This window comes from Schistocerca cancellata, chromosome 2 (genome assembly GCF_023864275.1).
Source record: "Schistocerca cancellata isolate TAMUIC-IGC-003103 chromosome 2, iqSchCanc2.1, whole genome shotgun sequence".
Taxonomy (NCBI): domain Eukaryota; kingdom Metazoa; phylum Arthropoda; class Insecta; order Orthoptera; family Acrididae; genus Schistocerca; species Schistocerca cancellata.
This window is the reverse complement of record NC_064627.1, coordinates 328370545-328397730: the sequence shown is the minus strand read 5'-3', so window position 1 is coordinate 328397730 and position 27186 is coordinate 328370545. Positions and strand designations below refer to the sequence as shown.

The 27186-nt window shown below is 43.0% G+C and overlaps 1 protein-coding gene across 1 annotated transcript in view; it reads right to left on the bottom strand.

Moving 5' to 3' along the window:
* LOC126153746 (suppressor of lurcher protein 1-like) overlaps positions 1 to 27186 on the bottom strand; it is a 348799-nt gene that overhangs the window by 60086 nt on the left and 261527 nt on the right. Inside the window, exons 6-7 of the mRNA XM_049916091.1 lie at positions 11584 to 11737; positions 2602 to 2661 (exon numbers count right to left, since the gene is read on the bottom strand). Coding sequence (XP_049772048.1) covers positions 2602 to 2661; positions 11584 to 11737 — 214 coding nt within the window. The remainder of the gene's footprint in view (positions 1 to 2601; positions 2662 to 11583; positions 11738 to 27186) is intronic.

Below are 27186 nucleotides of genomic sequence, written 5' to 3'. Positions count from 1 at the left end.
GTAGTTCGGTAATATCCACACCTGTCAGCACCTGCTCCCATTGGACTGTGAACTGTTACATTCTTCTTGAAGTCTGTAGGTATTTCACTCGTCTCATCCGTCGTGCATGCATGATGGAAGAGTTTTGTCATGGCTGACTTTACCGAAGCTATCGGTAGTTCTGACGAAATGTCGTCTACTTGATGGGCTTTGTTTTGGCTTAGGTCTCTCAACGCTGTGTCAAATTCTTCTCGTAGTAACCTACGTCTGATCTCATCTTCATCTACTTCTTCCCTCGCTAATATCGTCTTGAGGTTCATTTCACTTGCATAGCATATCTACATTTTTTCAACCTCTCAGTTTTCCCTTCTCTGCCACTACTCGTTTTCAATCTGAACACCTGCAAATCATACAGCTGTCTCTCTATTCTGCAAATGTCTCTAATTTTCCTGAAGGTATGCATACTTCCATAGACTTACATTTGTCCTTTGTCCATTACTGCTTAGGCATTTCGCTCTTCCTGTCAATCTTATTTCGTAGACGTTTGAATTCCCTTCGCCTGCTTCATTTGCTGCTTCTTTATAGTTCCTTCTTGAATCAATAAACTTGATTGTCTCCTGTGATATACAATAATTTTTATTCTATTCTCTGCTGCCTGACTACTTCATCCCACAGATCTATCCATTCGGCTTTCGCTGTGTTCCTTTACACTATTTCAGTCTGTCGTTGCCTAATGCTCACTTTGAAACTCTAAACAGCTTCTGGTTCTTTCAAATTATCCAGATCTCATCTCCTTAATTTCCTAGCTTACTGTAAACTCTTCAGTTTCCATCTGTAATTCACAGACCAAAAAATTATCTATTAGATTAAAAATAAATAAACCGAGGATGCCTTCCGGACGTAATTTGTAATGTAACAATCAACGTGCGTTGCAGACTGCAGAGGTGTGTAACGTAATTTTTGAAACTACCTAAGTTGCCCATGTTAAGGGTATTGAAAATGTTTGATGACATTCCAAGATGTAGGCCAAGAGAATAATGAAGGAAAGTGTCAGTGCAATAATTTTCATATCTGAGCTGAACAATTTTTCATGCCATTATTAAAACTGTCGTAAGTCGACAAGCGTTATAACTGATTCTTGAATTTCGTGGGTAATTGTGTGCCGCGTTTGATTTGATCCAACAAACATTTCCGAATGGGCTAGAGGATTAGACATGTATCTTCTTTATGAGACTGTGACCGTGTCATAGTTGAAATCTAAGGCTTAATATATTTTGAGATTGAAATATTTTACTGTTCTCCATTTTCCAGAATGCGTAAAACATTCAAGAACACTTCTAACCATGTGATGTACTGGCTGCCGAATATGAGCAAGCACCTTTATCGGGCATGTGTTGGTAGACGTGCCATCAAGACTTTGCTGGAGACCTGAAGCACTGGGTCGTTGCCTGGCGTGAGGTGACCATCGTATTTAACAGGAAGTTCACCAAGGTCGCTGTGTGATACGAAATTGAGTTTATGGTTGATGACTATTTCAGGCTCTTATCTAAAGGTGATTACTGACGGGTTTGAAACTGGGAGTACTGTGCATGAGGCACTGACTCCTTTTTCATAAAACGCGAATCCTCTCCTTGTACATTATCACTGCTCCCTTCAGAATTTCAGAAAGTGAAGTCTCTACACTTAAAAATGCTATAAATGTAGTTTTACCTGTTTCCAGTTATCTCCTACGATAACTAAACTGTGCTAATAGGACGCTGGCCCACTCGCTATAGCAACCTACTCTCAGAATCAATACACATGCGTCAGCTCTCGACATCAGTCCTCACTACCCAATCTAGGAACGTTGTGTCGTACAGCTTCGGAGAGGAACTGAAGGAACAGTTTATAAGCCCCTCGAGAGGACTTAGGTAACACTGATGTCTTGTGAACATGTCCCCAGTTGCCGATAGGCATGAGAAAAGCGACTGAGAACACATACATTCTACCATTGTAGCTTTGCTGCGTAAATAGTACCGTTCTTACTCTAGAGACACCCATCCGGAATACTTGACATACGTAGAGTACCTGAGAAGAATTCTCTGGGCATTAATTTTAGAATTACATTCAAGTGAATCCCATAGCTATTACATACTTTTGGCACTACAGACAAGTTTTTTATAGTAAATGGATTCAGTTCATTACAAGGAAGTAACTTAGATACTGTTGCAATGAGCAGACTTGCTGTGCGCTATTTCGCTAGCGTGGAGTGCAACAACGGTCATTTACTGTCTTCAGCAGATACAGAACAAAGATATAAACCATGTACCGAGAGAAGTGACGCGGTGGCTAGCATATCGGTGTCTTATCGGGGAGGACGACGGTTCAAATCCTCGTCCGGCCATTCTCATTCAGGTTTTCTGTGATTGGCCTCATTCGCTACAGGCAAATGCCGGGATGGTTCCCTTGTGCTCTACCTCAAATGACAGAACTGCCGAAAGGACGTTAAACTCTAATTTTCCTTCCATCCTTTACAGACGTTATAAGTGTCTCGGAGACTCCAGGACTAATGTAACGCTAAAAGCTGTCGCTAAAGGCTAAGTGTAGTATTTTCACGGTATTAGAGTTGATTACCGAACCCACCTGGCATCTCTCTTCTGTAAGGACACTTCTTCAAAGACCAGCCGAATACGCTCCTTCTCTCTGTAACAGAAAGGTACAAAAATCGAGTTGGAATAAAAAAAACCACATATGACTTAAAGAGAAAGTTTCGAAATCTATTTTCATAGCGGCATAAAGAATTCTCAGTAATTTCAGGCCTGTAGGCGCAGCAGTTGCCACCTACGAAATTCCGGTTTAAATACACACTCTCAAGAAATTAACCCAGAAACAAATGCTGAGCTGGAGAATAAAGATCAGCGTCTTGCGTGATTAAGGTGCTAGCAGTCCTCCTGCTGGCCATCAGTAGTAAGGCGGGAAAGACGCAAATAAGGTGGGAAAGGGGCAGCGGCAGCGCATTTGTCATCGTCCAGATTGACAGTTTCCGAGGTCGTCCAGTGTCTCCACGTGCTGTGTCAATGGTATACCGACAGTGCTTCGAGTAAAAAGCTGCCGCAACATCAACCGAAGATCTTTGATCACCTGTGTTTCGTAGCTGTGACACACTGCACGAATGTCATTGTGAATATGAGGTGCCACCCAAAATTTTCGAGAATTTTAACATTGTGCCCAAACATCAGACATACGAACTTCCGCCGCTAAGTGTCTGTAGTTGTGTTGCTACTGCTAATCTGGCACGTTGTATCATTGTGAGGAGGGCAATAGCTGGCAAAATAGCCACCCTAAGACTTTGGCGATTTTGCTGCTAAGTTGCAATCGTTCTAGGAACTCCAAGTGTGTAATTTTTTTATTCTTGTAGGACATAAGGAAAGTATCCAGTGAATAATTGGAAAAGTCCCCGAGCCGCCATTGTGCCCAGTGGAGTAGAGCATAATACCCGCATAGATAAAAAGGCACAAATAAATTGAGAAAACCAGTTTTAGCTTTGATAACGTATAAAGAGAGGAAAAGAACCTTTTTATATTACAAATTACATGTTGGGAGTAAAAAATTTAATTACATACCGGTACTTACATTGTTGCACATTTCAGCCGTTAAGACAGTATCTAAAATTGAATCTCGCAAGATTATTCAATAGTCATGTTTCCTTCTTTCTATTCTCTCACCAAAACCTCTTCATGCTTTGACTGTGTTCCTGATTTCTTTGTTCTATGTTTTCAGTGTTTTCATCCTTTCTTTTCCTTCAGATTTCGTGTTCATAATTTTGCTTCTTAATTTGTCTCTTCCATTTATCATTTCGCAACTGATTCGGTTTCTTCTATTTCTTAATGACAATTGTTTTTTCTTCTGACTGGGGTGTGTTTAACATAAAACACCCTCTTTATGAGTCTGTTGTTGTTCATTCTGTGTATTAATCCATTGAACGTTAGTGTTTTTTGATCATGTTTGTGAGTCAGTCTGTGTGTTCGTATAATTCTTTTGTTCGTCTACTCATCCATATTCCATCTTTGTTGTTCGCTTCGTAAATTTTTCTGAGGATTTCGCGTTTTATTTTTTCTGTCTCTGTGATGCCTGATTCTCCGATTTTTGTCATTTTTGAAGTATAGTTTGCTGCTGGCAGTGCAACTGTATCGCAGTGACTGATTGTTGGGCCTATCTTAGTATGTTTCTTTTGCTGTAATGACTCCGTATGAGTTCGCTGCCTTCTGAGTTGGATGCTTTGTATGATCCTCCTATTTGTATGTATTTTCCCAGATACTTGAATTTTTTTCGCTCTGTTAACCTTCCGTATTCCGTGTCCAGCATAGTGTTTTCTCACTTTCTATGTATTGCGTTTTCTCATGTGATGTACGTAGATCTGTTTTGGCAGAGACTTCAAGTGAGCATTCCAGAGTTTCTTGTGCTTTCTGCCTAGAATTGACAGCTCATGTGCAAACGCCATGAATTTTATGGTTGTCTATTTTGAACTTGTTATTCCTAACCGAATTCCTTTTGCTTTTTCTTCCCATTGTTTGATAATTTTGTCCAAGACCATGTTGAATAAAAGCGACGAGAGACCGTCTCCTTGCCTGATCACTGTATGTATCTCGCATGGTTCCGAGATTTCTTCTATACATTTTAATTGTGATGTTGTGTCTCTAAGTATCTGTTACATAAGTGCTCTGGTGTTTCTGTCTAGTCTACACTCCTCTAGTGTGTCAACGGAAATCTGCCTATCTCTAGAGTAGTAGGTCTTGCTAAAGTCCACTAGTACGACAGAGTTGTTAGACTTTCTGACCTTCAGGAGTATTCGCAGGTTCCTGTTCGATACACCATCTTACCTACCTAAAACCAGCATGGTACCTACCTTTGTGTCAGCTTGTGACTGTACTCTATTGGGTAATGCCTTGGGGAGAATTTTGTAACTGCCGATAATAGTAAGGTACCTCAATATTTATGAAAATAGTAAATGTTCCCGAAAGGAGAGCTACCATTGATGACCGTGCAGCTTCTCTAGAATAAATGATAATTAATTTAAACCCTGCTTACATGGCAGACGCTCTATCCATCTGAGCCACCGAGGACACAAATGAATAGCACGATTTCAGGGTTTTATCCCTTGCACGCTTCCCATGAGACCCACATTCCCAACTGTCCAAAATCTGCATATGTAATGTTCCCGTCCACTCATTACTCGCGCCAACTAAGGTGTGAAGCCGTTGGGGCCCACATCTTCAGCTGTCCCCATCGACGTATATCAACAATACCTGTCGGCAGCTGAGGGTTTCAATTAATTATCATTTACCTGAATATCTATTAGAGTCCGTTTCGTTTACATTTTTGTAGATTGGGTGAATAAGCGCTCATTTCCTTTGGCTTTTTTTATAAACCATATTTCTGTGGGAAACTTATGTTATGAACTATTTTGTCATGTTTTGGCTTTCTAGTTTCCAGATCTTGGCGATACTGCCATCTTCTCCTATGGCTCTGTTGTTCTTTAGTAGTTTTACAATCTCCACTGCTTCTGTGATTGTAGGCGGTTTCGAATCTGGATTTGGTACCGTTTTTATGAAGTGTATTTTTTTGGCCTTCTCGCTCAAGTCAAGGCTAATGACTTGTTTCATTCATAGGATTTTACATAATGAATTTCTTCAGTGTGATAAAACAGTCGCAGGAGAGTTCCGCTGCGATGTTTTGAGGATATTGCGGAAAGACGTTGGACGAAAGAGATGGGAGTTGCTACATCATTACAATCAATATGCACATACGTCACTGGTTGTGACGGAATTCTTGGCAGATATCAGGATAACTCTCGAGGCAGCAAACCCACTTGCCTGAAAATTTTTCAGAAAATAAGATATTAAAAATAGTAAGTGGATTTTGCTGTCTGATGAGCAAAATAACTGACGATTGATGAAGTAGAGAGGGCGTAAAATGCAGACCGGGTACAACAAGAAAGGCGATCCAGAAAAGGAACGATATGTTAACATCGAATGTAAATTTCGTGTTAGGAAGTACGAAACGCATGCACGAAGTCAGTGGTGATGGTCGAAAGACAGTGCGTGAGAATGTCTTTCAGTCTAATGCACACAGTGGTTGAGAGTGTCTTCTCTCCAATGCAGACCTGCGACATCAGACGTGATTACAATAGTTAGTGAAAAAGTAAAATTTTATTAACGGTGGGTTTATAAGAGAGCTATGTGAGCTGGATATGAGTTAATGTTAAGCAGCTTTCGAATCTACCACGGCTGTTGTTTTGGATTACAGTGTATATTTTGTTGCAGTGTTGGAAATATATGTCATCCGAGTGGCAAGTGGCGATTAATGTATCACCTCTGGCACGTGGCGAAATTAATCGTCATTAGCTTGTGAGACGAAGTGGTGTTGAAAAAGAATCCTTTGGTCTCTGGTAAAATTCAGCAGTGATTTTGACTACAATGGAATCTAAATCGTTGTCAATATCATCATGCTTCCAGGTAACACCGTTGAATAGAGAATGGGAAAAGAAAGGAAAGGTATGTGAGAGAATTCCTGCTTCCAGCCGTAAGGGGCACTCTGGTAATGCAATAGTGACAATTGCAATTTGTGCCGGACTGGGATTCTAACCAGGATTCACCGCTTCGCTTAAGTGGTTGCGTCAGCCGCTTCGGCCATCCTAACATCGTTTCTAAGTAATCCAACTTTCCATCTTATTGCACGCTGCAACGCAGTGTTCCTCGTCCATTGACCCCTATCCGTAAATTATTGATTTCCGTAGGAGATCGGACGCCATTAGTACATCCACACTACAGCAAAGGTCAAGGAGCTGTCGCGCTCTTACAGAAATGTACATATTTGAGTGGTTTCTGTTCTGTGGACGTGTCTGACGGAACAGACATCACTGAAATACATCGACAGGAAAAAATTGCAATGGTATGGAGGAGTTGTGCGACATGAACGGAACTTCGTTGGCGTGTTTGAGCGTGTAGAAATTTCTTCAGCATTTTAGTAAGCGTATGCGCGAGGAGGAGAAGATCATGTTTAACGTCCCACCGAAAACGAGATCATTACAGACGGAGCACAAGCTCGGAGTGGGGAAGACTGGAGAAGGAAATCAGCCGCGTCCTTTCAAGGAAACCGTCCCGGAATTTTTCTTAAGCGCTTTAGGAAAAGAACGGTAAACCTAAAGCATGATGGCCTGACGTGGGTTTGAACCGTTGTCCTCCAGAATGTGAATCCAGTGCGCTAACCGCTGCGCTACATCGCTCGGAAATCGCATAAGAATGGCGCAAGTAGCGTCGCGATGCAAATGAATTTTGTTTAAATACACGCTGCAAGCGTGAAGGTGATTTGTCTTTGAGACTGGACGTGGTGTGTTGATGTTAGACAAGAAGATACTATTATCAGCATCTCGCTGACTTTGAATGGGGTCGTGAAATGGGGGTATGAGAAGCTAGATATTCCTTCTGCGATACTGGAGAAGGCACGAATATAGCCCCTGTGCATGATGGCTGGCAGCGGTGTCACGAAAAATGTGCGCTCGCAAGAGGTCCGACGCTGGACGGGCACGTGGCACCTACGAGAGGGAACACCGTTGTGTTCGGAATATGGCTCTGGTGCATCTGCATAGTGACTCAACAAACTGTTACAAATTGGTTACTTCAATGACTGCTCAGAGCCACACGCCCTGCAGCGAGCATTCCACTGAATCCAAACCATCGTCATTTGTGACTTTAGAGGTGTCAAGCGAGAGCTCATTGGAGATCAGGGTGGAGGTTTGTCGAGTTTTCTAATGAAATCTGGTTCTGTTCCAGTCCCAGTGATGGTCATGTGTTGGTTAGGAGGAGGCCAGTTGAATGTCTGCAATCAACCTGTCTGCAACCCACAGGACTTATGGTCTCTGGTGCGATTTCATGTGATAGCAGGGGCACTCTCTTGGTTATCTCACGTACCCCAACTGTAAATTTGTACGTCAAACTAGTGATAAGGCCTGTTACGCTGACATGCAAGTACTGCATTGCAGGGGGTGTTTTCCAGCAGGATAACGCTCGCCCCAACGCTGCAATTACAGCGGTTATTATTTGCCCAGTGTAGTGGACTGACAAGACAGCCAGTCCACAGTGACGGATAACCGAAAGGCACGCGTTTACACACGCCGGCTGGCGTTAGGTCTGAAACAAGATACGTAATGAATGCTATAAAGAAAAGTACGTAGCTGCTGGAATACTTAACTTTAATCCATCATTTGTATACAGCATTCTGGATGATACAAGTGAGACTCTCTCTAGAAATGGTTAATGGCGCCTTGCTAGGTCGTAGCCATGGACTTAGCTGAAGGCTATTCTAACTATCTCTCGGCTAATGAGAGAAAGGCTTCGTCAGTGTAGTCGCTAGCAAAGTCGTCGTACAACTGGGGCGAGTGCTAGTCAGTCTCTCTAGACCTGCCGTGTGGTGGCGCTCGGTCTGCGATCACTGACAGTGGCGACACGCGGGTCCGACATGTACTAATGGACCGCGGCCGATTTAAAGCTACCACCTAGCAAGCGTGGTGTGTGGCGGTGACACCACACCCAGCACTTCACATTTGCAATGGCTTATCTCGCTCTTATATTAACCTATGATCCTGCAATTGTAATCACTTAAATATAATCATTTAAATGTGGTACCTAGAAAAATGTATTCCCGAAATTACATTACTCGACGTTAATTATTTCGATTTTTTTTTAGTGAGTGTATGTACATTACCGTTTCAACGTGTCCTTTTCCGAGCCGAATCGTTTTATCCCTGAGAAATCATTGTGTACTGGATATATATAAGACAGAGGGGCAGAGGCGGTAAATATTCCCACCATAGTGAATGAGTGTATGGGGAGTTATGGAGTGTCACCTGTATATCTGCATTAAGTCGTTGACTGTGATGAGTGGTTGTACAGTGTAGCTTGGGATGTGTGTTATGGATGAAAGAAAGGGACAGAATAAAACTCTATGTCGGCACGGAGCCTCTTCCTTTCAAAACGCATCCGTCCGATGGACGGGTCACCATAAACAGTGTCTCATGCCCTCACTTGATGGGACATTGCAGAGAGGTTTGGAAATTAATACAGGACATTGGCGCAAGGATTAGTGATCAGAGACTTTACAGCACAACCTGTCCTCCCTTTGCCGGCAACTGGCAATGACGATTCGATCCGTCTTACCACAGAGTCGAGCGCCATAGCACAAGCGTGGGTTGGCGACGTCGGCTACGGAGGCATATGACAAAGCCGCCGTTTGAAGATAGCAGTAAAGAGGTGGTGACGTCTAGATAGGCAAGAAGATGATAATTACTGAAGAATCTCACTGAAAATAAAAATACAGCATACATGTTGGAAAAATGCGGACAGAAGTAATGAGAATATGGCAAACTGCCAGTGAAGGAAATTGAGAGTTCAAAGACATTACCTCGCTGCTTCTTTCGCTGACAAGTTTTGCGAGAGGCATTTATAGACAGCAAACTTTAGTCCTGACAGCCTTTGGAAGATATTTTGAAAAAAGTACCAATTCATGAAGATGAGATAGGAACCAAAGAACCGGAGGTATTACAGGTGCTGGGGGAAGTTCCAGAGCCTTTCACAGTTAAGAATGGGTTGACACAGGGCGATCCTGTGTTGCCAGTACTGTTCAACACTGGAAAAAATGAGACGTGGAATTGGCCGTAATAGGATGTTGGAGATGGTTGAAAGGGAGACGACCTTGCATTTACAGATGATTTGGTGGCTGCGCGCGAATTTCTAAAGTACGTGGCAGGACATACATCGCATGCGATACAAACCATCCTGGAGGCCCTTAGAAGCAATAAGGCTCCAGGGCGGTAGAGGCATTAATGCAGACCAGTGTATTGCTGTACGAGGGAAATGGGGGGAGTGGAAATAGGTCTGAGACAACCTGTGGCAGAATTATGCTCAACTGACGGGATCTCCACAAAACGGACAAACGCAGCAGTTGTATGCCTGATTTTTTATAAAAGGGCGATGTCACGCAAGTGTACAGTTACCGAAGGATCTTGCTGCTGAGGATAGGTTATACAGTTTACACTAGACGACTAAAACCACTGCTCGAAGGGACTGTACCCACATACCAATGTGGATTTACCTCGGGACGCTCAACCACCGACCACACCTACACATTAAATCAAGTGATGGACAACTCTTATGAATTCGAAAAAGACGTACACCTTACGTCCGTTGACTTCTGGCAGGCTTACGACAGAATTAACTGACCAGCCCTCTGGAAAGTAATTCAGGAATTCACCGTACTATTAACAGCAGTTTATTACAACAGGTCCATTCGCCAAGTACATTTTGCAGATCAATTGCTGGCACCATATACAGTTAAGAATGGGCTGAGACAGAGCGATTCTGTATCACAATTGCGCTGGAAAATGTGAGGTGTTGCAGACTGTTGGAAGTAAGACGATCTTTACATCCGCAGATGATGTAGTGATTGTGGGCGAAACTGTGAATGAGGTGACAGGACATACACCTCGATTCATGGTAGAAGCAAGCAACTAGGATTACTGATCAACGATGAGAGAATATATGGTAGTCTCTCGTCGAGAGTATGTCATGAACGTCATCCGCATAGACGGTCATAATTTTGAAAGAGTCGAAACATTCGTGTACCTGAGATCAATAGTATCGAATAAAAGTGATAGATAGAGCGAAGGGAATTCGTTAAAGAATAACAAACGCGAACCGGGTGTACTACAGTTTAAAGCACCTATACATGTTACGCATTATGTCGCAGGTAAACAATATGCGGCTGTTCCAGTTATTTTGCAATTTTGTAAGACATGGGCAGATGTAAAGACAAAGGAAGAGCCCATCCGTGCATTTGAGAGAAAGAGTTTAAGGAAAACTTATTGTCCGGTATACAGTACATAAACTGGAAATCTGGAATGAAGGCACAATAAAGATCTAAGAAATCTGATATTGGGAGTGACACTGTAAGAAAAAGACTAAAGTGGGCGGGATATGTTCTCCGAGCAGAGGGTGTTGTCCCTAACGAAGTATTGGTACAGCAGCCAACCGGTAGATGTCTAACAGGTCGTCTGGGAACGGGGTCGAAAGACAGAACTTCAGTGACCCTGGAAGAAGCAGATGCGACAGAAAGCACTGAGGATGGCCGAGACAGAAGTAAATGGGCAGACGTACGTAAAGTTGTTAAGATACATACTGAGGCATCAATGAATCGTCAATTTGGTAAAAGACAATGAAGATAGGACTAGGAATGGCTACATGAAGCGGGTTAATGTGTGAGATTGCATTAGGTATGCAGAGGATAGGATATTTGTACTTAAAAGGCTAGCGTCCACAGCTGCTAGAAACAAGTTTTCGGAACAAGACCTCAACAGAATTTTCTAAGTTTTCGAGGCGTAATTATAATTCAATGAAGTTTCGGTATTGCATACGTATGAGATCGACATCTTGACACGACGTTTCAGCTCTCAACCATTTATCCATAATGAGGGCAGTGTTTTACACTAATTGGTTGTCACCCGAAATATCGTGGAACGATGTCTCCGACATGCAATGCCATAAACCAGTTGGAATAGCAAGCGAGACTGACCTGGCGCGGAAGTAGTACTTGCAAGTGGTGTTGCTGGGGTAGCTGGAGGGGTATCGCGGCGAGAAGAAGCGGCCGTTGCGCGGGCCGTCTCCGCTGGAGAACAGCTGGTCACACTCCGTGCCCAGCACACGCCGCCCGTCCGACCGGAACGAACCTGGTGAACAGACACACGAAGGTCAGAACAAAGGCCTTAACTAATTCAAAGGCTAAGGCTATCCCTGTATGGCAGCATTTTATGACTAGTTAACTTGTTGCAATACCCTTTACTTATTAGTATAATCAGAAACCTTCTTGGGTAAGAGATTTTGACGATTACATGCTATGGATAATGGAGCTGAGCTTACTTACTTTGGCCACAGAACAGGAAAAAAATCACTCAGCTGTCATAGAGTGAGCCTTGAGCAGCCGCTGGTGAAGTATCAGTGCAGCAGCAGTGCAGTAGCGAGTCACATATTTAGCTTTCATATTTGTTTTGTAGTTTGATTCTTAATTTCTTTCCGAGTGTTTGTGCACTTGCATATTTAATTACATAAAATCCTTGAGTATTCTCGTATTTGAGAGGAGTAATACTGCTTATTGATAGCCGTAGAGTATAAATTCGCGGAGTCGTTATATATTAGCAGTAGGATGGATAGGGTGTGTGCATGCTGTGTGCAGGCGCAGGAGCAACTGGCAGCGATTCGCGAGCAGCTGAGCGTGCTGTTGGCCACGGTCAGCCGCCTTCAGGCTGCTGCCTCGAGGTGCAGCGACGGGGGAGGGTCTGGCGCGTCGCTTGAGACACCCCAGGTGTCGCTTGCTGCGACTCAGCCGCCGAGGCACCTTCTAGTGTACCCAGCGCATTGGGGCCGCCCTCACCTCAGGGTGAGTGGCGGACTGCAACGCGTTCGCGTCGCTCGAGGTGGAGGGCCAATGTGGAGGCTGGCCGACTGGCCTCGCCCGTTCATCCTGTCAGTGGGCAGTTGGCCGCTCCTTCAGCATGGTCCGAGCAGGCACACGGGGCCAAAGGCTTGCTGGATATTGGGAGCTCCAACGTTAGGCGGGTGATGGAGCCCCTTAGGGAAATAGCGTACAGGACTGGAAAGAAGTCCAACGTGCACTCTGTCTGCCGGGTGGCCTCATCCAAGATGTGAAGGCAGACTTGCCTGCGGCTGTCGAGCGTACGGGGTGCAGTTGCTCACTTCGGCACCAATGATGCCTGTCGCTTGGGTTCTGAGGCGATCCTCAGTTCGTACAGGCGGCTGGTTTATTTAGTGATAACCGCTGCCCTCGCACGCGGGGTGCAAGCAGAGTTCTCTATTTCCAGCATCGTTGCCTGAGTGGATCGGGGTCCTTTGGTTTGGAGCCGAGTGGAGGGTCTCAGCCAGAAGCTTCGTCGACTCTGTGACGGTCTTGGCTGCAGAGTTCTAGACTTGCGCTATTGAGTGGGGAATTGTAGGACGCCCCTAGATAGGTCAAGGGTGCACTACACAAAGGAAGCGGCTACTCTAGTAGCAGAGTACTTGTGGCGTGCACATGGTTTTTTTTAGGCTAGGCAGTAGTGCGAGGTGTCCTGATGAACACTCACCAGTCGACGTGCAGGCAGGGAAATCAGGACGCGCTCAGTTAAAGACACTTCAGCTGTCAAGATATTAGCAGTAAATTTCCAAAGTGTTCGGAATAAAGTTCCTGAATTTACTGCCCTCCAGGAAGCGTGTGGCGCGCAAATTATTCTCGGGACTGAGATCTGGCAGAACCCTGAGATAGGAAGTTCTGAAATATTTAGTGAGGGTTGGAACGTATATCGAAAAGACAGATTAGACACTGTAGGAGTGTGTGTCTTCATTGCAGTTGACAAAAATATTGTGTCTAAAGAAGTCGAAGTAGAGTGTGATTGTGAAGTTATCTGGACACGTTTAACAGGGCTATGAGAAATAAAGTTAATTGTTGGGTGTCATTACCGGCCACCAGGTTCCACCGTGACAGTTCTAGAGTCATTCAAAGGGAGTCTACACTCCGTATCGCAGAAGTACCCGGATCATGCTGTATTAGTCGGAGGCGACTTCAACCTACCTAGTATAGACTGGGATGTCTATGGATTCGTTAATTCATTACAGGTGATACAGACAAACCGTCGTGTGAATTACTTTTGAACACATTATCCGAAAACTGTCTTGATCAGCTAAATCGACAGGCAACGCGTAATGGAAATATTTTGGATCTGGTAGCCACGAACAGACAAGGCCTCATCGACGGTATCATTGTTGAGACAGGGATTACTGATCATGATGTTGTCATTAGGACTATGATTACGAAAGTTAAAAAGTCGGTCAAGAAGGCTAGGAGAGTATTCTTACTAGAAAGAGCAGATAAGCAATTGTTAGCATCACACTTAGTAAATGAATCGACTTCATTTACTTCCGGTACGATGGACGTGGAAGAATTATGGGCAATATATTAAAAAACTAGAAACCCGCCTCGACTGCGAAAAAAGCACCAAGTGTTTACCTAGGTTTCGGCGTAGGTAACTACACCTTCTTCAGAACAATAAAACCCACAAGTACCTAAAAAGATCTTTGTTAATTATTAAAAGAACACCATGGCTATACATTTATAAACGAAAAAAGGGAAACACAAAGAGTAATATGTACAAAGTCTAAACCGTTACTTAACTCAAAGGTGTAACCTCCACCTCACACCGGCTTATGTTCAATGGGCCACGACCCGCCATACACTGCCCGTTTCTAGTTTTTTAATATATTAACCAACGACTGCTGACGCGGTGCAATGTTGAAGATTCTTAAATTATGGGCAAATTTTAAACACATTGTAAATCACGCATTGGACAAGTATGTGCCGAAAAAGTGGGTTACGGACGGAAAAGACCCACCGTGGTTTAACAGCGCAATTCGGAGAATGCTCAGGAAGCAAAGACAGTTGCACTCGCGGTACAAGAAAGATCGGGAGAATGAGGGCAGGCAAAAGTTAGTAGAGATTCGTGCTGCTGTAAAAAGAGCGATGCGCCAACCATTCATCCACTACCACCGTCATAACTTAGCAAAAGATCTTGCTGGAAACCCAAGGAAATTCTGGTTTTACGTAAAATCGGTAAACGGGTTGTTTTCTATCTACATAAATGATCTTTTGGATAGGGTGGATAGCAATGTGCAGCTGTTTGCTGATGATGCTGTGGTGTACGGGAAGGTGTCGTCGTTGAGTGACTGTAGGAGGATACAGGATGACTTGGACAGGATTTGAGATTGGTGTAAAGAATGGCAGCTAACTCTAAATATAGATAAATGTAAATTAATGCAGATCAATAGGAAAAAGAATCCCGTAATGTTTGAATACTCCATTATAGTGTAGCGCTTGACACAGTCACGTCGATTAAATATTTGGGCGTAACATTGCAGAGCTATATGAAGTGGGACAAGCATGTAATGGCAGTTGTGGGGAAGGCGGATAGACGTCTTCGGTTCATTGGTAGAATTTTGGGAACATGTGGTTCATCTGTAAAGGAGACCGTTTATAAAACACTAATACGACCTATTCTTGAGTACTGCTCGAGCGTTTGGGATCTCTATCAGGTCGGATTGAGGGAGGACATAGAAGCAATTCGGAGGCGGGCTGCTAGATTTTTTACTGGTAGATTTGATCATCACGCGAGTGTTACAGAAATGCTTCAGGAACTGGGATGGGAGTCTCTAGAGGAAAGGAGGCGTTCTTTTCGTGAATCGCTACTGAGGAAATTTAGAGAACCAGCATTTGAGGCTGACTGCAGTACAATTTTACTGCCGCCAACTTACATTTCGCGGAAAGACAACAAAGATAAGATAAGAGAGATTAGGGATCGTACAGAGGCATATAGGCAGTCATCTTTCCCTCGTTCTGTTTGGGAGTGGAACAGTGAGTGAAGATGCTAGTTGCGGTACGAGGTACCCTCTGCCACGCACCGTATGGTGGATTGCGGAGTATTCATGTAGATGTAGATGTAGATAGAAGTACGGCTACTACCCACTGCTTACTGACTGCAGCTATCCTAAGAGATACTCTTCACTCCTTCGAATCTCTGTGAGCGAAGATCAGATGTGATTTACAATTAAAAAAATGTATCGATGGTGATATAGAGATATATGCCACATAAATTCATAAGAGATGGTGGCGATACCTCCACGGGACGCAAAGCAGGTAAAAATTTTTTTTGAGCTCATTTCGGGGCTGGTGCAGCAATCAGTATGTACGATATGAAGAAACAAGAGTCTTGGTTGCAGTGTTAAAATTTTTTATTACTTTCCAATGACGCGTTTCACCTTTATTTAGGCCTCTTCGGATTGTCTCATATTTGGTAACGATGGATACATGAGCTAACGCTCATAAATATATCCTCGCTTGTAACTGTCCCTTGTCAAAGCTTTAAAAAAAAACATAGCGCGTTGTCCCTATTACGCACACAACGCAGTCCAATGCAAACCAAACTGTATCAGGTACATAGGGTGTCCCATTTTAATCTGTACCATCCGATATCTCTGGAGCCGCAGAATTCTGCAAAAAGAGCCTTGTAAAAGTGTTAAGGTTGGAAGGGGGCCATGCAATGTTTACCTCGAAATGACATTGAACCCTGTTTTCAAAGTAAAACGAAGGCCAAGTTCATTTTTGCAAATGGCAACCCCTATTTTTAATTCCATATTCGTATTCTACTTGAAAAAAAAAAAAACGCTTTGTTCGTAGGGAACATTCTTTTTACTTTCGAAAAACCAATGGTTCGCCACCAGGGTTCACCTCATTGTAAATTTCCCAGGTTACCGGCATCTCGAGAACGAAACGTGATCGGGAAAAGTTTTCGGTGAAAGTCTTGTATCGTTTCTGAACGCTGTCCGCTGGTGAAATTACCGTGAACTTGAAATGGCATTGCAATTCTTCAGTAGGAGTTAACCTGAAAGAAAAAAGCGTCGGCATCAGCAAAACCTAATATGCACCAATTGGAGGGTGCCGAATCAGAGACCAGTATTGTGCTTTTCCCGGTACAATTAGAGAACAGAATGGTGGAGCTTTGAAGCTAACTAACAAGCCTCATTGTCGGGGAATTTGAAATCATGACTGGAGTTTCAGAGGAATTTTACCTTTGTAGACTGAAAGTTTCTTGGCTGTGCTCACATAGAATGATTCTTGACTGGCGTGACTCTCATAAATTTTTCTCTTATGGACTTAAAAAAATGTGTGTAAAGGGATTTAGAAAAATTCCACCTCGTCGAGCTCTGATGAATTTAGCCTCGTGGGACACACATTAATCTTCTCTCGCGAGACTCTAATGAGTTCCTGTGAAGTGAAATTTTTCCAAATCAGTACAAACAAAATTATTCTCAACACGAATGTTAGGAGCTCATAAGAGAGGAATTTATCTGAGTCACCTAGTCTCGCAATCAACTTTCTCGGGCCTGTCTTTCGTTTCTGCCTTCTCTCCGTATTAGAAAATGATTGATTACGATGGCGTATTTCATTATTTTTTTATTTACGTCAATATCGAGATATGTGGAGGTGCCCACTTGAAAGACATACATCCGTTAGAAATCTATTTTCTGAAAGAGCACACTTGAATACTGTATGTTTTGGCTTCACGTTGTGGCGTAAACAACATGTGTAACGAAACAGATCGCTTACACTGTAATAAGTCAGTTGTCCTGCAACACGTTTGCCAGATGTTTCTTTGAAGGAAAATCCTAAGAAAACCAATAATAGTAAAAGTGATCAGTACAATTCATTTTTCGACTCTAATATGTCCGAAATGGCTGATCTTTTTTTTTCCATCAGTCTACTGACTGGTTTGATGCGGCCCACCACGAATTCCTTTCCTGTGCTAACCTCTTCATCTCAGAGTAGCACTTGCAACCTACGTCCTCAATTATTTGCTTGACGTATTCCAATCTCTGTCTTCCTCTACTGTTTTTGCCCTCTACAGCTCCCTCTAGTACCATGGAAGTCATTCCCTCATGTCTTAGCAGATGTCCTATCATCCAGTCCCTTCTCCTTATCAGTGTTTTCCACATATTACTTTCCTCTCCGATTCTGCGTAGAACCTCCTCATTCCTTACCTTATCAGTCCACCTAATTTTCAACATTCGTCTATAGCACCACATCTCAAATGCTTCGATTCTCTTCTGTTCCGGTTTTCCCACAGTCCATGTTTCACTACCATAGAATGCTGTACTCCAGACGTACATCCTCAGAAATTTATTCCTCAAATTAAGGCCGGTATTTGATATTAGTAGACTTCTCTTGGCCAGAAATGCCTTTTTTGCCATAGCGAGTCTGCTTTTGATGTCCTCCTTGCTCCGACCATCATAGGTTATTTTACTGCCTAGGTGGCAGAATTCCTTAACTTCATTGACTTCGTGACCATCAATCCTGATGTTAAGTTTCTCGCTGTTCTCATTTCTACTACTTCTCATTACCTTCGTATTTCTCCGATTTACTCTCAAACCATACTGTGTACTCATTAGACTGTTCATTCCGTTCAGCAGATCATTTAATTCTTCTTCACTTTCACTCAGGATAGCAATGTCATCAGCGAATCGATCATTGATATCCTTTCACCTTGTATTTTAATTCCACTCCTGAACATTTCTTTTATTTCCATTATTGCTTCCTCGATGTACAGATTGAAGAGTAGGGGCGAAAGGCTACAGCCTTGTCTTACACCCTTCTTAATACGAGCACTTCGTTCTTGATCGTCCACTCTTATTATTCCCTCTTGGTTGTTGTACATATTGTATATGACCCGTCTCTCCCTATAGCTTACCCCAACTTTTTTCAGAATCTCGAACAGCTTGCACACCTTTATATTGTGGAACGCTTTTTCCAGGTCGACAAATCCTATGAAAGTGTTTTGATTTTTCTTTAGCCTTGCTTCCACTATTAGCCGTAACGTCAGAATTGCCTCTCTCGTCGCTTTACTTTTCCTAAAGCCAAACTGATCGTCACCTAGCGCCACGCAAAGATTGTACGGCGAAAGGTATCCCAATGCCCGTCATCCCAAGAAGGTTAGAATTAGGTCTCGGGTAAGACGAGCTAAAAGAGTGAGCATCAAAAGGCAGAGACGAAATACGGCCCGCGGGAGGCGGCTGTGCTGGGAGTTCGTGCTATCGTCGCTGAAGATCCACACCATTCGACTCGTCAGATTCAGCGTATGCATGGCGTACCTCGAGCAACGGTATCTCGTATTTTAAGATACTTTAAATTCCACCCATAGCGCTTACGTATCACCCAAGCAATTGAGCCTGAGGATCCTGAGAGACATCTGGCGTTTTGCCGATGGGACGACACGCAAATACGTCGTGATCCCTTTTTCTTAACATGCACTCTCTTTACAGACGAGGCTAACTTCGGCAACATGGGATGAGTCAATCTCCTTAACGCACACTACTGGGCGGAAGCAAATTCTCGCTGGCAGCGAGATCACCGAACACAGAGACGGTGGTCAATCAATGTCTGGGAGGGCATAGTTTAAGATTACGTGATAGGTCCTCTTTTTTTATGGCGAAACGTTGAACGGATTGCGCTATCTTCATATTCTCCAGTATCTGATGCTTCCTTTATTAGAAAATAGCACGTGACGGCGCCCCAGTATATCTGGCCTTACTTGTCAGAAGGTACCTTAATGCAAGTTACCCCAATCGATGGATTGGAGCAGAAGGTGTACTTCATTCCCCCGACGAGGCCAGATGCTGTGAGAGAAAGGATTGTGGTGGCTTTCCAAGCAATCACCCATCAGACATTAAATGATGTAGAGATCAGTTTCCGACGGAGAGTGCAAATGTGCATTTCGCAAAGTGGGCAGTTGATCGAGCATCTGAGATCCTAAATTTCCAGTGAGAATCATGTTAATCAGCCCTTTTCTGGACTAACGATGTGCGAAGTCCACTGGGAAACCTCCAGGCGGTGCACATTGGGTTCCGCTAATGCCCATGGTATTTGCTTTCTGGTTAATTCCTATAGAAGAATTTCAAGGCCATTTCAAGTTCACAAAAATTTCACCAGTGGACAGAGTTTAGAAACCATACAAGATTTCCATTGAAGATTTTTCCCGATCTCGCTTCTTTCTCGAGGTACTGGTAACTTTGGAATGTTTCAATGAAATGTCCCCTGGCGACAAACTTTTGGTTTTTCGAAAAATAATGTTCCCTACAAACAATGCTTTATTTCACGTAGAAAAGTAGGGGTTACAATTCGCTAAAATGAACTTGGCCTTGGTTTGATCTTGAAAACAGGGTTCAAGGTCATTTCGAAGTAACCACTCCATGACTTCCTTCAAACCTTACATCCTGTACTGGAAACTTTTTTTTTCCAAAATTGTGTGACTCCAGAGATACCGGCCGGTATGGATTAAAATGGAACGCCCTGTATAGCATACCAATGCTGCCAACTGTTGAAGAGTTACGAAGGTGGAGGCGTTGCTTTTAGGTCAACCCTCGTAAGTCTACATTTGTAACATGCTGGAAGAGTAGTGCTTTTTCTGGCTGCACACATCACACAAATCTGTGCAGCCAGAATATGCACTACACGTCCGGCATGTTACAGATACAGGCCGTCGGTATACCTGATACCGTTTCGTTTGCACTGAACTGCTTCACATGCCGTAATAAGGACACCGCGCAGCGTTTTTGAAAGCTTTGCCAAGGGGCAGTTACCCACTACGACATTTTTATGCGTGGTATCTAATGTACCCATTGTTATCAAATACCAGCCAATTCGAATACGCGTAAATAAAGGTGAACTGCATGATTGGGAATTAACGAAAAAATTTTAACACTGTAATCAAGACTGACATTGCACTTTCTTCATATCACACTGTTACAGAAGCAACGGAAAGAAAATGTCAAATTCAAAAGAACGCATGATCTCCAACATTATCGAAGTTTTACAGGAGCCCGAAAATCAGCGCGATCTTCAGTATGCGATGCTTTTAACAGATTCCGCAACGACACACTGTCTCGAAATCTGGCAGAAAACCCAAAGACATTCTAGTCCTTTGTTACGTAGACTAGCGGCAATGCGCAGTCAATACCTTCACTGCGCGTTAGCAGCAGTAATGTTACTCATGACAGTGCCACTAGACGAGAGCTACTAAGCACAGTTCTCTGAAATTCCTTCTGCAAAGAAGACGAAGTAAATATTCCAGCATTCAAACCAAGAACAAATGTCAATATGAGTAAATTATACACAGGTATCCTCGCTGCAGGGAAGCAGCTTAAGTCACTTCTAACTAAACTGCGTGCCTACGGAGTGTAGCCGCAGTTGTGCGAATGTATTCGGAATTTCCTCTCAGAAAGGTGATACTTTTTAGTAACTGATAGAAAATAACTGAGTAAATAATATGTGGCGTTCCCCGTGAAAGTGTTTTGGGCCTTCGCTGTTCCTAATCTATATAAAGGGTTTCCCAGCCTTTCAGATTATTTGCAGATGATGTTGTCATCTGCCATCTTTTAAAGTCATCGGATGATCAAAACCAATCGCAAAATGACTTAGGCAAAATATCTGTATGTTTAGAGAAGTGGCAATTGACAGAGTCAATGACGAAAAATGTGACTTCAACTTCGTGTGTTTTAAAAAGAATAAGTTAAATTTCGGTTGCACAATACATCACACACATCTAAAAGCGGTGTATTCAACTAAGTATTTAGGTACTACATTTACGAATAATTTAAACTGAAACGACCACATAGATGATTATGTGGGGAAAACAAACCTAAGACTGCGATTTATTGACAGAACATTTAGAAAATTTAACAAATCGACTAAAGACACTGCCTAAACTAAGCTTGTCCGTCCCCTTCTGGCGTACTGCTTCGCGGATTGGGATCCGCATCAGATAGGATTGCCAGTGAATGACGAAAAGGTTCAAAAATAGGCAGCTTGTTTTGTATTATCACGAAATAAGGGACAGAATGTCAATGATACGATACGCGAATTTGTGTCTAAATCATTAGAACAAAGGCGTTGTTCGTTGCGAGGGGATCTCATGTTATTTCAATCACCAACTTTCTTCTCTGAATGCGAAAATATTTTGTTGGGAGAAATAATCATTATAAAAAAATAAGACAAATCAAAGCTCTCACGGAAAGATTTAAGCGTTCTTCCGAACCCCTGTTCGATAGTGGGAAAGCAGAGAAAACGCTCTAAGGCGATTCGATGCTCCTTCTGCCAGGCACTTAATTCTGAATTGCAGAGTAAACATCTAGATATAGATGTATATTTAAGTGAAGGTGGTGGCGATGCGGCTACATGTGCAGTAAAGAATGTATATAAGTGAAGCACAGATATAAGAGGACCATTCTAGCGAGCCTACGGGCCGCAAATCGGAAACACTATGTCGTGAGTAACTATGACAGAAGGCAGGCGGTTATGTCCCGGCAACTGGTGAGGAGCATCACGGAACCGGTGAAGCTACTGTCTTTTGAGAATCCATAGAGAAAGAGTTAACAGTATCATGAAACCATGAATAGACGAAAAGTGAAGCTCGGAGGCTTGCCCAAACTGTAAAACAGAATAGGTGGCGATCTGCTGCCTTTCTGACGAGGGGCCAGAGCTGATCGATGCACAAGTGTTACGGAGGACACCGTTTAGAGCACAGCGTTGAATATGAAGCTCCGCTGCAGACATCCCCTGTGAGGTCCCATATTGACTCAACTACATAGTCAGCTACCATTGCAAAGGACAAGGTATCGTCGGCAATGGATCGTGGTTCAATGGAAACGTATTCCCCGCTCGGATGAATCACGTTTCTTGTTACACCAAGTCGGTGATAGTGTCCAGATACGCCGTCATCTAAGCGAAAGGCTGCTCGAAACATGCATCCCGCCACGGACTCAGGGCGTTGGGGCAGACGTTGACCTGGATTCTCCGGGTTCATTGCGTTAGCAATCAAAGGCACCATGGCAGCGGCGGCCTGTGTGAACATTAATGCGGACCGCCTACATCCCTTCATGTTCGATATTTTCCCCGTAGGCCATAATACCTTCTGGCAGGATAACTATCATTGTGAAAAGAACAGAAACGTGCTGTCTGAGTTGAAGACGAAGCTAGTGAATTTCCGTTGATATTCGGGCCACCAAATTCGCCTCGTCTGAAGCCGATGGAATATATCTGGGATGCTGTCGAACGCCAGCTCGACGCCCACAGACAATCGCGCCGTAAGTAACGAAGTGACCTGTGCATCGAGATCTGTTGCCTCTAAATCCAGAAACACACCGAGGAATTGTTGAATCTATGTCACACAAATTCGTTGCTGTGCGGCGTTCCACGTCGGATCAACTCTATATTAGGCACGTTGTCATCATGTTTTTGCTCGTCCATGTGTTTAATAAAAGTTCCCAAAACAGTATTCTAATTGTACGCTGTGATGGTTTCGATCATAGTATGGCTTGGTATATGATAACGAGACTGGTAGGGAGTTGACCCAATCTGGAAGTGTTGGAGAGTCTTAGGGACAGCCTTTTCGTCTTACACTAGATGAACGGAAAATCATGGTGTCATGTCTGCGTGATACAGAAGGGGCAAGGTTTGTCTCACAAACGATTAACGACGCAGAGGGCTAGTACCACCCAGGGTAAGCAGACCCTTACTGACATGTCTAAAACAGCTTCCTTGGAGGGCGGATGAGCGGGTAGAAACCAAGGCACCCTCTGTTGCCCTTGGTGCGGGAAACCACTACTGAGGGTAGATGAGCCTGAATAGGTCAAAGATGTGGGGTACAGAAGGCATGGGGAAACTATTATGATAAAGATCCATGTGGAATCCCTAATCTCACTGGCCCGTGTTCTCAGTTACAGTTGTTCCTGGTGAGAAATATTCCACAACTGCCCCAGGAGAGCCGAACATTGAATTAAACCAAGATAAAAAGCGGAGAAAGGAAGTACCTCTACTGAGGATTCCTATATGCAATGTGAACACGATGAATAATAAAGGATGATTATATGTAGTCTTTGCACCTACTGTTCAATCTGTACATCGCAGAAGCAATGATGGAAATACAAGAAAGTTTCAGGAATGGAATTAAAATTCAGGGTGAAAGGATATCAGTGTTACGATTCACTGATGACATTGCTATCCTGAGTTAAAGTGAAGAAGAATTACATGATCTGCTGAATGGAATGAACAATCTAATAAGTACAGAATATGAATTGAGAGTAAATCGAAGAAAGAAGAAAGTAATGAGAAGTAGCAGAAATGAAAACAACGAGAAACTCAACATCAGCATTGATGGCCACAAAGTAGAAGAATTTATAAGGAATTCTACTACCTACTTATTAAAATAGCCAATGACGGACGGAGCAAGGAGGACATCAAAAGCAGACTAGCAATAGCAAAACGGGCATTCCTGGCCAAGAGAAGTCTACTAGTACAAAACATAGTCCTTAATGTGAGGAAAAAATTTCTGAGAATGAGCGTATGGAATACAGCATTGTATGGCAGTGAAACATAGACTAAGGCAAAAACGGAACGTAAGAGAATTGAAATATTTGAGATGTGGTGCTACAGACGAATGTTGAAAATTAAGTAGAATGGTAAGGTAAGGAATAATGTGCTTCTGCGCTGAATCGGAGAGGAAAGGAGTATGTGCAAAACACGGACAAAGGGAAGGGACATCCGTTAAGATATCAGGGAATAACGCTCTTGGTACTAGAGGGAGCTGTAGAGGGCAAAAACTGCAGAGAAAGACAGAGAATGGAATACATCCAGCAAATAGTTGAGGATGTAGGTTGCACGTGCTACTCAGATGAAGTGGTTGTCAGAAGAGAGGAATTCGTGGAAAGCGCATCAAACCAGTCGGAAGACTGACGACTATAAAAAAATCGGAGTTCGGCGAAGTGCAGTCTCTCAATACGATGCGGTCGGGTTCCCTGTTGATCAAAACATTTCTGTAACGCACCCTACAGCTCTTCGTGGTTTTGGTCTTCTTGGCGACGTTCTTGTGTCAATTAAACCAGTCTTTGAATATGCTTCAGGGAATAGTTTTTCATAGGCACTTCATTCATCAAATTGATTAACTTCGGGTCAGTCTGGAACGACGGTAAAGTCGTTTTCTTTAGCGTATGCAGAAAGGTTGTAAGGACAACTGTGCTGATACTGGTTCCTTTATCCTGGATTTCGAGGGCGACACCCTCCCAGAGAAGGTCAAGGACATATGTTACCAGTGTGATGTGAAGTGCTACCACAAGTTCCCTGCGCCACACACTGTAAGATGGTTTGTGGACTACAGATATTGAATTTATTGCAGATGAGTTTACTCATCATATAACTAATAGATTTTTCGTCGTCGTGATTGGTTAATAATAAGAACAACCATAATTTATACAGTACAAATTAATGAACCATCGATGTTCCTCGAAAATGGTTTCGAATTTAAGTTTGATAGAGTCCTGTGAGGTTGGATGGCTGAGAGTGCGTGGAAGTAGCTAGTGCCGTAATAACTAACCATCAACGTGAATTTCCAGCTTTTATTTCTTATACCACTTGTTGACACACTGAAAGTAGTAAGCTAAACCATATCTGATTTTATTACTGGATATTGAGAAAGTATCTCCCGAAACAGTTATTGGGAAAGCAAAAATAAATACCTTTTATAATTATGAGTTTCTCTTCCTACATTTAATAATGGAAAATGCGTTTCAAATATATCTCTTACGGAAAGTGGAAATATCGTAATGTTAGGAATCATTATTCTGAGGTCATAGATATATTTTACTACTACGAAAAATTATCTCTGGATTGGATATTAAATGTTTTTCCTCCTGACTCTAAATAAATTGCAAATTCTTTTATGTCTGAAAGCCAAAGTTAATGCAAGCTTCTACTGGTGTAGTTTTATGTGAAGATAAATTTTCAACAATCAAAGGTAACCGTGTTGTGTTAACTGAAAATGGGACTTTGTAAGTAACTTTGAAAGACAGGTTGTGCGCAATTTGTAGCGCGAGAAATGAAAGAAAATTTATTTTAAGCTACTTTTGGAAATTGAAATACCACACAAGCTTCCACCCGTACAAAGCATTGGCCACATTTACGTAAATTTTAAAGAGAGGGAAAGATTTCCATTTCACAGAAAGAACAAATTTTTAAAATTCAACACTGGTAGTTATTATTTAACGGTAATTAAACTTACATGAATATGCTGCAAGCCTGTATACATCGCATGTCATACACAGCCGCGATCGCAAGACGAGCTAAGCAACAAGATAAAAACGACAAGTATTCAGAGCGAGGTAACATGGTGCCTTTTTTTTATATTGAAGTTCATGGAGTCTTTATATGCCACAGAGAAGTCCAAAGTTACGATGCACTACTTGTTATTTGTTAGGGGTATACTACTGTAATTACTTTTTCCACTAATTAGAAGCGTCACAGTAGGAGTCATGTGACAGCGTTTTGGCATTAGCAAGTTCTATGCAGGCTGTGGTTCTCTCTAGGGTGCACGTCTCTTTGACGTGTTTGTTACCTGAAGTGCGTACAGTTCTGATACGAGTTCCACTGACAAGGCGTTCGCGCCTTCTCCTCGTTATCGACCTCGTCCAAATTTATAATATAGACAGGGCTTGGTGCGATATGAAAGTGACCGAACTGAGAGCTCCAGAGGACCATACGATTAGAAAAAATAGCGTTGTTGGCATGGGACGGGCGAGGCATGAGCCATTTATCTTAGCGTAATTTTCAGACTGCGGTTGGAACAGCGGGAAGAGTTCAGACTGCCAACCTGAGGGTCGTGAGGTCAGATCCCTAGGCGGAAACTTTTCTTTTTATTTACAACTTTTACGGCAGTTACATTGCAAACAGACCGAAATAATGCTCAATCTATTGCGTTTATTAATATCTTCACATAGCGTATAAAAAGGAAAGGCCAAAGAAAATTTGTTGTTTCACATAATTTCCAAGAACGGATTATTCTTACGGTGTGCACAAGGATTCGGCAAGTAAATTTCCATGAATGGTTTGTATAAGGAGAATTTAAATTTAAAAGAACGAAAACTCGTAAAACTAAATAGGTTGAAATTTGCATGTGCGTCTGCAGGATAACGTAGTGAGGCATCTAGGGCCGTGAATGTAGTGACGTCACTCGTCCGTAGCTGTGCCCTCAGCCGGCAAGGTGATGCTCACCGACGATCGAAGTCCGATACTCATCAAATTCCTCGAGCACAGAAAAATCATCAAAATGTGCACTGTAAGGTACCTCGTAACCTATCATCAAGAGCAAACAGGCTGGGCTGCTCACGGAGGGAATGATTGTGCTCCCCGATAACGCGCGTTCACACGTCAACTACGTAACACAGAGTGTAATGGCGGAGTTCAACTGGGAGAAGCTTGAGAATTCGTCCTACAGCCCGGACATGTCACCCCTAGACTTCCATGAGTCTGGTCCGTTAAAATAACATCTCGAAGGGAAGCACTTCAGCTTGGACGATTAATTGAAGGACACAGTGGAGGGCTGGCTCCGGTCACAGCATACGGGAATTCGTATTCACCGGCCGCGGTGGCCGAGCGGTTCTAGGCGCTTCAGTTCGGAACCGCGCGACTACTACGGTCGCAGGTTCGAATCCTGCCTCGGGCAAGGATGTGTGTGATGTCCTTAGGTTAGTTAGG